The 14036-nt window shown below is 41.2% G+C and overlaps 1 protein-coding gene across 3 annotated transcripts in view; it reads left to right on the top strand.

The window, feature by feature from the left end:
- DCDC2 (doublecortin domain containing 2) overlaps window positions 1–4825 on the top strand; it is a 54416-nt gene extending 49591 nt beyond the window's left edge. For all 3 annotated transcript variants that reach the window (XM_030495552.1, XM_030495568.1, XM_030495560.1), the window contains 2 exons: window positions 493–714; window positions 1990–4825. In XM_030495552.1, coding sequence (XP_030351412.1) covers window positions 493–714; window positions 1990–2079 — 312 coding nt within the window. In that variant the 3' untranslated portion in view covers window positions 2080–4825. The remainder of the gene's footprint in view (window positions 1–492; window positions 715–1989) is intronic.
- Window positions 4826–14036: the final 9211 nt, after the last annotated feature.

Below are 14036 nucleotides of genomic sequence, written 5' to 3'. Positions count from 1 at the left end.
CTCTTGCTACTTTTATGTGGATGCAAAGAAGACAGGCTGCACAACAGGACCAATTGGCATGGCATGGCCTGGTCCATAGGTAAAATGGTTCTTGGGGAACAGTGGCGTCAAATATTTTATTGTGGCAGGATTTTATAAACAAGTACATGCTAAATGGTAGAATGTTGGAGAACCTGGAATAGCTGGAACAAAATAGCTGTTGCTGTATTAGTTAAATCTAGCTCATTCCAGTTGTTTTGTGTATGGTCAAATGGATTAACCCAGTGTAATACATTTAAATCTCACTAATACTACTTTTATGTAGAATAAGAGTGCATTATGGGGTGTTAGTACAGGAACATCCTTTTCTGTCCATGTAGACAAACCTCAAATTAGCATTCTTACTCCCCAGTAATGATGTAATTGTGATTTTGATGTCTGTCACATTTCAGAATTGCGTCGAGCATTCTGATTAAAAATGCCTCATAATGCTGTTGCTTTTCCTTTCATCAGAGGCCAGCAGAAACTGTAGATGAAGAAGAAAATGCAGAAGAGGAAAATGACTGTGGAGAGGAGGTATATAAAGGAGAAGAAGAATATCCAGAAGTGAATGGAAAGGAAAGTGGGAAAACTGCTAAAGAAAGAAGTGAAATGGAAGAAAACAAGAAGAAATTAAATGAGAATTACAAAGATGAAGCAGAAGAAACAGAAGAGGATTCTGACAGTCAGAACCAGGTGAATGTTTATACTTTCAGTTTGTTTTCTTAAGTTGCTGATCTTCATTCATCTCAGCCTTAGGCTTCTCAGCTAGTCTCTAAATAGCTCACTCCTGGTAAGTTGCTGAGACCATTTACAAGAACTTCAATTTGAGGAAAAGCTGTTTTCTATCTGTATAGATCAGTTACATCAGTAATTACATTATATGCTCTCCAACTGAGAAAGCAGATGTTTCTCACTATTTGATGAATCTGCATCTCTTGCTTTCCTGAGAATGCTGAATTAAAAAAAAAAAAAAAAAAAAAAAAAAAAGAGTAATGAAAAATTCTTGCAGTTTCCAGAAAAAGCATGATCACTGTATATTTCCACACTACATTGTCCTTTAGGACAGAGCAGAAGGGTGTGTTCATGAAACCACCGTGCCTTATTATTTTGATGAGCTGACATTCACAGAAGTTTCATTTCATAAAGGCTCTTGCCATTACTTTGTGGAATTTTCATCTCCTTTTCTTTGGAAAAGACAGTGGAGATGAACAAGATCCTCAAAGCAAGGGGCTTTAGTTGGTTCAAAAGCAAATATCCTATTAATTTAGGAGATATGGTAACATGCTGTTGGCTTAGATGGAGGCATGCAGCCCAGAAAAATAAAGTGAACTGCCCTGACTGTCACGTGAACTGACCAGCAAATGGAATGTGGGAATGAAGTATTTTGTTTGATGGGGAGGATCCAGATCCAGAAAAGTGGGATTCTTGAGCATCAGAAGCAAAACAACTTGCTGCATATTTCCTGCCTATAGGCTGCTGAAACCAGACTCTTCCTCTCCTTGTGACACTGGGAATGGTTTCTTGCACCTTGCAACTGGGCTTTCTTCTGTTTCTGTATGACATACAAGAACATTTTTCAATTAAGAGAGCTGAGTAGTGTGACGTTTTCTTGGGCCCTGACTTTAATCAATGCTCAATATATTGATTTTTTTTGTTTGTTTTTAGAAAAGCTGAAGTTATTTATGTGGGTGGAGAAAGTGAGTGAGCATTTACTTTAAATGAATATGTGGGTAACTGATGTTTGATGACAGAATTGGGGGGAAACCTCTAATTTGAGTAATTTCTCCTTTGGAAGGTATACAAGTGTAAGGTAAATAAAAATGTTAATGTGATCGCTCTTAGAAATTTTTTTTTTTTTTGACATTAATACCTTGTGGAAACTTTAGTATTAGGTGCTAGCACTGTATTGAAATGAAGTGAAATCTTTGTTACCTCATGAAGTTGACAGTACCTTTCCTTTTTCTCTAGACTGATTCCCATCTTGAAAAAACATCCACAACTCCAAGGGTGACAATCACCAGCCCACAGGAAAGTGAAAAAAAAAGACCAGAGCAATGACTATGCTACAGTTGCATAGACAGAAAAAATGTAACGAGCAAAAATGAAAGATTATAATACTTTAAATATAAAGCATGTTATTTTTTGTAATTGATAACTTGTAATGGGAAGATAGTACCCACATACCGACTCTTGAAATGGTAATGCCATATGGACTGATTTAGAAAACAAACATTAATAGCTACTGGAAGAACATACATAGAATTATTTTTACAGGGTGAGATTTTCCAGTTTGAAGGGGGAAATACAAGAGTACTGTATAGTAGTGTTAGAAATAAATTAACTATTCTGTGGTATAAGATGGCTAGCAGTAATAGAATAACCATAAAAATGACACTGTTGCAGAAAAAGGAAAAAACCACCATCCTAATTCAATATAAAAACTTTTTTGCACATTTGTTCAGAAAAGAGGAAGATTTTTTACTTTTAATGAGGACATATGTAGTTTCTCCTTTAAAATTCCACATATGTATATGTTTTCCAGGCATAACAGTAAGATATGATTAGAATACGTTCCTCACTTAATGGACGTAAGGCCATAAAAATTGGTGTACTATAATGAGGTGTCAGTCCTAATGTTACTAAATAGTGGATTTTTAATACATTAATTAGAATTGTTAGTTTTTACATTCTAAAATAAATAGCTCTTATTTAGCACTATGAATATATGTAGACAGCCCACAATACTGCCGCTTGTTCCCATTTATAGCATGAATGTTGATTGTCCTGCACCAATTTACTAAACAGCGACTTGCTATCATAGTGGGGAAAAAAAAGTAGAGGAAGAGTACTTAGCAGATTAGTTTAAAGTTGAGTTTGGATGGATTTGTAATCCAGTACTGTGTGAAACTTAATTTGTTAATGGGGAAAAAAAAACCCAAGTAGAAGAATAGGCCTAAATTCAGACTGAAATTACCATGAGACCATTCCTGTCAGTGGAGCCATTTAGATATGAAACACATTAGGATGAGCCCTCCAGTTTTCTGTAAAAATCGGCAATAATTGCTGCATTTATAAATCCTTTATGTAGCCTTAATGGTTGGAAGTGTGTCATCATCTTTTGGAATAAACTGGCTCCTTATAGGCTGTGGCTTAATTTGCATTAGTAAATAAGGCATTGATCCACAGTATTAGTTCTCTTAATGACACCAATTCTGTTACTCTTATTGTTTCTCTGTTAGCAATGGGAATAATTTGTATTTCATAGAAATACAGCCCTGAGCATAATTTCATTAATTATACAAAAGAAATAGTGAGTTTCCGTATCATTAATGCTGATAAATTATTACTATGAGAAACTAAATGTCATTTTTGTTGATTTCATGCCATTAAGACAAAAATTACATTTATGAACAAATTGAACTTGAAGCACTTTGAGGAATGTGAAGAACCACTCATCATAACTGAAATTCATACAAGCATCTTCACTTTTTCTACTAACTATTAAATATATTTTTCCAATGGAATAGAAATACATAGAGGTCCTTCAGCATGTTTCTGAGTATTGGCAATATAAGTATAAAAAATGCAATGTTAAAAACTGTAGGAACAGGGTTAGAAAAGTTTGCCCTATGGCATCTCTGAACTGTCTGTGGTTCATGTTTCCTTTGTTGAACTGTCTGAGAAAGATCTGAGGGAATATTGCATTCGCGATCAGTTCAAAATAAGCTCCAAGCTTAGCCAAACTCTTGAGCAAGTGTGTATGCTTCTGTTGTTTGATACAGCAATTAAGCCCATGCTCAAATATCTTTGATTTCACTGGGATTTAAGAAGACATTTAAAGTTAAGCAGAAGTAAAAACCAACCAACCTTCCCGCCCCCTCAAAAAAAACCCAAAACCAGAATGAATAACATAACTGTACGTTCTAGTGAGGAAAAACAACAGAAATCCCCTAGGTACCTTTGTAGTTAATCCTGCACTGGAATAATAACATGCAGTAGCATTTAAAACCCTCAAACAATACGTAACCAGTCAGAGAAGGCAGCTCTGACTCCTCAGGGAGCTTAGGAGAATTTACCTGCTGAACCTTCTGTGCAAAGCTGACCTAGGAAAATGGCTAATGCTGCATCTTTGCTCACTTTAAGCTGAATAGCTCATATGCTTATGAGTAAGCATGGTCTTAAATGTGTTGCTGAATCAAGACAAAAGACAGTAATCTTGTACTGACATTACTCTGAATGAGCTTTTCACTAGCAGTTAATGGTGTAGCAAATACAGGATGCTACTTGTTGTCATTGCAGATTAAGACTTCAGCAGCCTCTGAGATGTTCTTCATCTTCAAAAATTTGAAGTTAATTCAACACCCAAAAATATCTGAGGGAGATACTTAATTTGGAGAACATTTGCCTCAAAATGTTGTACCTAGAAAAAATATTTTAAAGAAACTGATGGATTTGTATGATGATTCTTTTCTCCTTTTGGTTTCTATTTATTCTGTCTGTCAACTGTCTGTTTCTGTCATTTTTTCCCTTTTCCCCAAGTGTTCAGTGTTTTCCATGCTTAAAAGACTTACAGATATCAATAAGAGTAATTTAAAAGCTGAAACTAAATTCTAGGGAAGTATAATTGGATCGTTTTCTTTCATGGCAACATGAAATCCCTATGAGTGTTATTCAGCTTTTAAAATGTTTTCCCGTCTGTTTTCTTGTAAGAAAGAAAGGATGTATTTCTTTGGAACAGCAAATCAGACTTCTTGGACATAGAGATATAACCATTTTATCATTCATCTTTACAACACTGACAACATGAATCTTGTGTCAGGTTCTTTTATATAGAAAAAATAGTTTATTCATAACAAATAATGCTGATGTTAAAAAAGAAATTAAGCAAGAAGTCTTAGGCAGATTCAGGGAGGAAGAAACTGTGAGAATGAAGACCTTAGGCCCACTGTAGGAGAGGATCAGGTTCGAGGTCATCTTAAGAACCTGAATGTGCACAAGACCATGGGACCTGATGAAATCCATCCATGGGTCCTGAAGGAGCTGGCAGATGAAGTTGCTAAGCCACTGTCCATCATATTTGAAAAATCCTGGCAGTCAGGTGAAATTCCTGAGACTGGAAAAAGGGAAATATAACCCCCATTTTCAAGAAGGGGAAAATAGAAGACCCAGGGAAGTACAGACCAGTCAGTCTCACCTCTGTGCCTGGCAGGGTCATGGAGCAGATTCTCCTGGAAAGCATGTTAAGGCACATGAAAAACAATGAGGTGGTTGGTGACAGCCAACATGGCTTCACTAAGGGGAAATCCTGTATGACCAATCTGGAGGCCTTCTATGATGGTGCTACAGAAGTGATGGATAGGGGCAAAGCAGTTGACGTCATCTACCTGGACTTGTGCAAAGTGTTTGACAGTGTCCCACACGACATCCTTGTCTCTAAACTGGAGAGATATCAATTTGATGGATGGACCACTCAGTGGATAAAGAACTGGCTGGATGGCCGCACACAAAGAGTTGTGGCCAACAGCTCAATGTCCAACTGGAGACCAGTAACGAGTGGTGTCCCTCAGGGATCAGTGGTGGGACTGATCTTGTTCAACATCTTTGTCGGCGACGTGGACAGTGGGCTTGAGTGCACCATCAGCATGTTTGCTGACGACACTGTTATGTGGTTTGGTTGATACATTGGAGGGAAGGGATGCCTTCCAGGGGGGTCTGGACATGCTTGCGAGGTGGGCCAATGCCAACCTCATGAAGTTTAACCAAGCCAAGTGCAAGGCCCTGCACCTGGGTTGGGGCAATCCCAGGCACTGCTACAGGTTGGGCGGAGAAGAGATTCAGAGCAGCCCTGCAAAGAAGGACTTGGGGGTGTTGGTTGGTGAGAAACTGAACATGAGCTGGCTTCAGTGTGCGCTCGCAGCCCAGAAACCAACTGTGTCCTGGGCTGCATCAAAAGAAGCGTGACCAGCAGGTCGAAGGAGGTGATCCTGCCCCTCTACTCTGCTCTCGTGAGACCCCACTTGGAGTACTGTGTACAGTTCTGGTATCCTCAACATAAAAAGGACATGGAGCTGTTGGAGCGAGTCCAGAGGAGGGCCACGAGGATGATCAGGGGGCTGGAGCACCTCCCGTATGAAGACAGGCTGAGGAAATTGGGGCTGTTCAGCCTGGAGAAGAGAAGCTGCATGGAGACCTCACAGCAGCTTTCCAGTATCTGAAGGGGGTCTACAAGGATGCTGGAGAGGGACTCTTCATCAGGGACTGTAGTGATAGAACAAAGGGGTAATGGGTTTAAACTTAAACAGGGGAAGTTTAGATTGGATATAAGGAAGAAGTTCTTTACTGTGAGAGTGGTGAGGCACTGGAGTGGGTTGTCCAAAGAAATTGTGAATGCTCCATCCCTGGAAGTGTTCAAGGCGAGGCTGGACGGAGTCTTGGGTGACATGGCTTAATGTGTAGTGTCCCTGCCCATGGCAGGGGGGTTGGAACTAGATGATCTTAAGGTCCTTTCCAACCCAAACCATTCTATGATTCTAAAATACAGGTGGTCTTGCTAATAGTTTTTCATTTTGCTGTGTGTGATGCCTTAACTCAGTTTTACATGAGAAATACATTATTTTGTTAAGCTTATATAATGTTATTTTATTAAGCTTATATGCAAGAGTTCTGAGGGTTTTTTTAAGACTTGTTTTCTTGTTTTGGTTTTATTTTTAAAAATAATTTGCTATTAAAGACAACTTTTACACAGATATTCTTGTGCTTTGTCTAATATCAAGGCCTGTTTGATGCTAAGTCTATCTTTGGGTGACTGACTTTGTAAACCTAGTGATTTTGCAGCTGATAGGATTCTTTCATAACTAGAACTTTAAAAAGAAAAAATCAGATTTGGTAGTTTTCATGTTGCAGCTGAGAAAGGATATATGCTGACAATTTAGCTGTTACATAGCTATAAATCTAAGTTACAAATCTGGGTTTTAATGTCATAGTTCAGGTTAGGACTGGATTACTGTTATGTATATACTGTTTAGCTGGTACTCAGCAAGTAATGTGAGTTTTATCTGTTCACTGGCAATACTTGAGAAAACTACCAGAATTTCTAGATGTCTCCCTGCTGAAATTCCTAATTTCAGTAAAGCACTAAAGCATATGCTTAAATCCCCTAGGACTGCAGTTTTCATTGAATTTTATCTAATGCTTTGGTGCTTTAACATATCAGAGTCAAAATAGTTTCCAGAAAGAAATAGGTGAAAATAAAGAAAATATAATCCCCGCTCAGTCTCATCTGGAGTAAAGCAAAATAAATGTGCGTGTAGAAGAAAAAGAGTACATGTAAGTATTCTGATTACTTGAAAATATGGGGAAAGAATTGTTGCTTGGGTATTTTGATTATCCAAAAGGTACATTAAAATAACCATTAGATAATAAATACAAGTATAAAATGAAGTCTCTTGAGGAAGGGTGTATTTATTAAATAGTAGCAATCAGAATGATTTAATGGGATGCAGGTCAAGGATGTGGGGTTTTGGGTGGCCAATAGCCTTCAATTTAAGTTTTAATCAAAATAAGTGCTTTATATATGGCAATAGGCAATGAAGCTGTCCACTGTTTTTAGATTATCATGCAAGTTAATGCATATTTGTATGCATTAACTTACAGGCATGTGTGTGAACACTGTAACTGAATGCATTTGCTGTGTGTTCACACATACTGCACACATAAATAATGTGCATATGCTATAATCTAAACTTGTTATATTGTTAGTGATGGGAGAAAATATTACTGATTGTAGCTGAAATTTGCTATAATTATACAAGAAAATATAGCTATATCTAGTCATAACTAACCTCATAAAAAGGGTGACATGTCTTTTTAAGTTATTGTATACTTTGGTGCTTTGCTGAGCCAAGCTCAGAATGCTTGGAGCCCTGAAGTAAAACAGAAATAGTAGCCTAGAACTGACTTGGAGCTATGTTGGTCATAAGTGTACAGGATTTGGAAAATTCAAGAAAGAAAGTGCAAGTTTTTACTACAGCATGTGATACCAAAACTCTCGAAGGTCTTTAGTACAAGCTACAGTTCTGGGAACATCTGATTTAAACAAAGAGGTATTTGGAAACAGCAGGCAGACTTCCAATAACCTATGTGGTTGCTAGGAATGCCTTTAAATGTTCATATTTTACTTGCAGTCACCTTTAACTGTGATGATACTTAGCTCTAATATTTGCTATTTTATAAATGAATCTCTCATTCAGTTGTACTTTTCCCTTGTCCCGAGTGGAACCAAAATTTATTCAAAATACAGGTGTTATTCGTAAAAGCTTCTACTTTCTAATCCTAGAAAGGTTTCAAAATCTCGTTTGGTATAATCTAGAAGGAATCTAATTCTCTATAAAATTATTCACAGTTCTGTATGTCAAGAACATGTAGATTCCTGATTATGGTTAATGGATTTTCAAAGGCAGAGGATTTATGCATACGGTTTATGCTGTGAAGTCTGTGATTAGCGTCCATGCCTTTTTTTGTAAAAACCAGGCCTCTCTTCTGTAAGTATTGTTTTCCTGGATGCTCACTCTCATGTTGTGGACCCTAGCCTTTGTGCTGGCACTGATACATGTGTGCAGGAGGTAAAATCAAATCCAAACTCCCTCTGCAAAATCACTTTTGAAAGCATTTACTTTTTCTATATTGTTCCATACTTCAGTTTTGTCCAAAATGTTTTTCCTATTTAATTAGCAAGTTCTTAGGGGGTGGGTACCATCCTTTTGCCTTTGTGCTTACAGGGGTGAGTGGCTTCTCCTGCTTTTGAGGAAGGAAAGTATCTTCAGACCTCAGTGATATGTGGATTTTTCTGTTTGTCTTAGTTGGGAAGGACTTCTGATTTGACTAGAGATTTAAGTTCCTCTGCCTCAGAGATACTTTACTGTCATGTTCTTATTACTGCACACCATCTCTGTATCCTGTTTCTCTGCTGTGTTTGCTTCTTCCGGTTTAGTTGTGAGAAAAGCTATTGCCAAAAATAATGCCTATATGCCATGTTATTTCTCCCTTAGAAATTGTTGGTGCAAGGCTGATGTCCTCTGAGAAACCTGAGCTTTACACCTTCCCCTGCCTTTCCCATATTGCTCCCACTGCCCCCTCAGAGTTAGCACCAAACAGGAGTTTACTTAGTAAACCAAGAGTTAGAATTTGCATCCACTGTTTAAAAGTAGTCTCCCACGGTAGAGAAAGAGAAGTGGATGAAGGCTATTTCTCCTATTCATGCAACACAAGGCCAAGTTCAAGAAGACCAAAGGGTTCATCGTTGAAAGCATCCCAACCACAGGATTGCAAGTATCATATCCCAGGACAAGGAAGATAGGGTAGCTAAATCTCTTAGGTGCTTCTGGCTGGGGACCTTTCCCTCAAGCACATCGGATGCTTGCAGATGGTCCTATGTGTGAAGGGAGGCAGCCATCTGCTGCAGTAGCACCGCACCTGCTCATGGGAATCAGAGCCTTTCCCTGGCAGATCCTTCTCAAATGTTAGTTTCTGTGGGCAAACTGAAGTAGGGGGGGTTTTGGGGATGGATGGGTAGTTCATCTCAAAGGCCTTAATATTGGTGCCAGGCTTTTTTCACTTACTAACATCTATGCACAGGCAGATGTACCTCTGCAGCTCCACAGCAGGGAGAGTCACGGCACTCCTGAGGGCCCCGAATTTGGCTTCTGGGGGTGGGCAGGTGCCTGGCTGATGCCTGAGGTGTTTGCCACTGCTTTCTGACAAATGCCTGCTTCTCTGGAAGCCTGTTCCTTCCACCAGCAGATGAAAAGGACTGCCCATAACACTTCCCTATCAGGGCTCCCGTGCCAAAAGCAGTGGTGTAGGTGTCAAGCGCTCAGCAGCATGCGATTCCCTGGGTATTCACTCCCTCCACCCATGGCTCATTCCCCTGGCACATGGTGCTCCCAGCAGCTTTGCCCCCTTTTCCTGCTCACCTCTGCTTATAATCAATGAGCCTGTGCCATATTAATTCCCTTACATGTGGAATGCAGATTGTACTCTTTGATGCCTTGAATGCAGGTATGACATGCAGGAGATGCAGCCAGCAGTCTCCTTGCAGAGCAGATCTGGAGATACTTTGGTGTATGCTTTGGGGTTCTTCCAAACTCACATATGTGTAATTCACAGCTGAGTGTTTTGAAGGTGAGGACTCTTTGTCCTGATCTGCACTGCTCTTGGAGAGTGGTTTGGGAACTGCCTTCTGTATGCCTGCCTGCTGGGTTGCTTGCAGACAACCTGTATGAATAGGCTTGGCAGCATACCAGACAACTAGGGGCCAGAGCCTTCTTAACGCAGATGTCATAAATGCATCTGCTGAGAGGAAACCAGCTGGCTATCAGCTGTGGAGTTACTTTTGAGCTGAGGCCTTTGGTTTATGTCATTGGTTCAGGCAGGTGAACTTCTGTGTGATCTTTAGGCGAGGCGTGTTCTTACACTGGAAACAATGCACTTGTCCGATGATAAGGTCCTCATGCTTCTCCATCTGTGGTGGACAGAACATTGATGTTAAAAGTTAATTTGTTTTGGTTTAGTGTTTGTGTGGGGTTTTTTTGGTGGTTTTTTTTTTTTTTTTTTAATGTCTACTTCCACGAAGGTTTCAGCCACTGTATTTGTGTTGTTCTAGTCACAGGTTTTAGACCTGCAGCAAGGTTTTCTGTGCTTTCACTCACTGTCTCTTCTGATACTCATTGGCAATGACCAATATTGATGCTTGAAATACAGCTCTCTCCTGCATATTCCTTCCTGCTCGCCTCTCTCCCCCTTCATCTCTCTCCTGTCTGGGCTGCAGAGCTGCCTCACCTGTGTCACTGTTTCAGGCAGGCTCATTTTGCACCCTCTCCAAGACATGCATGGGACAGGGATCCCTCTCACCTCACCCCCGCTGCTCTCCTCAAAACAGACAGGGAGGCTGAGGAAGGAAATGTCAGGGCTTAAAGTTCCTTATGGCATCAGGGAGAGAAAGGGCAGCAGATACTGAAGTCATTAGGTGGGCAGACACAGGGAAATGATGACATTCCATGTGTTCTCCCACTGAAGAAAAGATCCTCCTAGCCTCAGGCTGTGGGCTGTCTCTAGCTAGGCAACAGCCTGAAGCTGTAAAGCTTGAGGCTGAAATTGCTGGAGCAGCATATCTAGTACATTGTTAAACAGACTGGCTTATTAGCAGTGTTTAGAAATGATCTCCCATCTTTATTTGCAAAAGCCCGTGAGCGGTAAATTATGTAAAAAGTGGGCCTTCAAAAAACAGCTGCAAATGATTAGACAAAACAATAAGTTACTTGATGCTGTCTCTTCTGTCTGCATGGATGTTAGAAGTATTTGCCTGACCTACTGTTAATATGCAGAGATTATTTTCATACCAATCCCTCTGTAAATTATTTGACAGCAAAACTGAGCTTTGCCCTGCTTAATGTGTATCAAGTGAACTAATGCAGGAAACGCTCACTGTGTGGTCTGCCACGCATCCAGATAAGAGCTGAATAAAAATCAGGGTGTGGATGGATTGTTTGCCCACAGATCAGAAGGCTCCAGAAGGAGCACTCACAATCTTGAAGTATTGGAAATAGGAGGAGACTATGTGGGTCTCCCCATTTGCAATGATATTCCTCAGGGACACATTGTGCTGTGGGGATGACCTGGCAAAACTCAAACATCATTTCTGTAAGTGGTGTGTAGGCATTAACCCCAAATGACCAGTGCAGGGTAATGCTCTGTGGAGATCCCCATTCTCAGCTGTGGAAGTGGTGGGATGAGGAGGGAGTGAGGCTGTGCCTCCAAAACCTGCTTGGGGAGCATCATACTATCTCGCTAACCCTAACATGCAGTGAGCTGAGAGGGCAGCCTGCTGTGTAATGGCAGGCTGACCAGTCAGTGCTGAATGAGCCAAAGTGCTAATTCCTTTATTTTACCAAAATTATTATGCTATTAGCCCTTTGATAGAAAGCTGCTGGCAAAGTGCATCCAAATAAGGTACTTGCAGCCTTTTGCTGCCTCCCTTGGATCTCATGCTCTTGAGGGCTGAACAGCCTCCCTGGTGTGCAGGTTCTGCTGCTGCTCTCCCCTTGCCAAACCTCTGTCTTCTGGCCGCTGGTCAGGATGTTGCAGCCTCCCCACACTGCTGCTGCTTTTGTGAAGAGATGTTTGCTTGCACTCGTGCATGATTAGAACTCTCATATGTGGAAATGGCAGGCTGAAGCTGCAGCAGAAACTGGGAATTAAATCTGCTTATAGGCAGCTTGGGAGGAGGGGATGTTTCTGCATCTGTGCCTTTGCCTTTGATTCACTGCACACTGGAAACAAATGGAAAATAAAAGCATCAAGGCAGCCTGGAGGGGGAAGGACAGAACAGATGCTAAAGAGAAGCCTTATCTGTGCCGTGTGGTAGGGGAAGCAAACCTGGACAGAACAGATGCTAAAGAGAAGCCTTATCTGCACTGTGTGGTGGGGGAAGCAGACCGAGCCTAGCCTAGCCATCTTTCAACCAAAATGAAGTTGGTGATTACCACTTTGACTAAAAATGTGATTTCTTTTACCACAGTTGCAGAGAAAATGTTGTTTGGCTAAGAGGGGTTGCATTGTAATTTTAAGCCAAATGAGGCTAGAAGGGGGGAAAGAAGGTGAATGTGAAGAAAACAAAAGAAGGCTCTTGAGCAGCGAGGGTAGAGGGTTGGAAAAAGAAGAGCTTGGCTCCTTAAGCTGTATTTTATTTGCACTAGGGTGTCCCTTAAGATGGTCTTCGGAAAGGTGATGGCAGTCAGTGCTGGGAGGCGAAGTCCCAGGCAGTCCCGGCGTGGAGCGTGCACTTGGTGGGATGGGGAAGGGGAAAAAGATGCATGATAGGGAAATGGTATGTGCAGGGACAGATTGCCCTCAGCTTCACTGGAAAGTACCTGGGGACCTTGGCTGCCTCTCACTGCTCCCCAGCTGGAGGCCGTACCACAGGCATTTTCCATTAGAACAGCAAAAAGCACATCTGCGTTGCTCTTCTGCTGATGCTTCAGTTCCTGCACCAAAGGATGAAGGTGTTAAAACATTACAAGGAAATGGATCTTGAGAATGTTTCTAACATGTCTTAATCTTTCCAGCTTCTTAATAGCAACGGAGTAATTTTCTGCTTAGTATTTCTACAAAAGCCCTGTGAGGCACTGATTCTCTGCTGTGAAGGACTGCAGCCTCTGGAGGTGTCTATTGTAGAAAAGCTCTAAGCAGCTGAAACAAGGTTTAGTGAGATGAAACGTGTGGCAACATTAGCCATGACAGCGTTACCGGCTTTGCTGCTGCTGCTAAATTCCAAATGCATTTCCTATCCCAGCAAGCTTCAGTAAGATCCTCGAGGGTTTTTTTTTCCCCTAACACCTGGGTAATGCCATGCCATGACTCATCCTCTCTCATACTGCCAAAGCATGTTCCGTTGTGCAGGAGCGATGCACAATGTGACTGAGTGCCTGGTGCTTGGATCAGCTCTATTAGGCTAGCCATCCCCTGGACAAAAATACAGCAATGCTTGCATGTGTGTATCTATGCGTGGGGTGTGTTTAAGGAAGACTGTATACCCATATAGCTACTTTGGGTAAACAAACCCAACCTCTGCTTTCTTTTCCAGCAGGATGTTCATTCGAACTTCCAGTGGTGTCAACAAAAGGTAGGTGGAGAGAAGGGACTCGGTAATACCTACAGGAGCTCTCGTCTCCTTCAGTGAACTTCACCGTAGAACTGAAAATGTCACATTTCCCCCATGCACAGTTTTTAATTGAAAGCTCTCCATTGGAAAGGTCAGGGCAGCTTGACTCTGCTGCCCACACACCAATAGCCAGGCAGCGGTGAAAGCTCATCACGGTAAATGAAAATCCTCTCAGCCTGAAAAGCAAGTGCTGAGGACCCTCTCTGCTTGCAATAACTAACGAATGGCAGCGGCAACAACCTGTCCATGTGTCCCAGCCCTGCCACATGCCTTGTGAGGAACCGCTGCCCACAACCCC

Source organism: Strigops habroptila, chromosome 1, assembly GCF_004027225.2.
Source record: "Strigops habroptila isolate Jane chromosome 1, bStrHab1.2.pri, whole genome shotgun sequence".
Classification (NCBI taxonomy): domain Eukaryota; kingdom Metazoa; phylum Chordata; class Aves; order Psittaciformes; family Psittacidae; genus Strigops; species Strigops habroptila.
The sequence above is the reverse complement of the archived record's forward strand: the minus strand, read 5'-3'. Positions and strand labels throughout refer to the sequence as shown.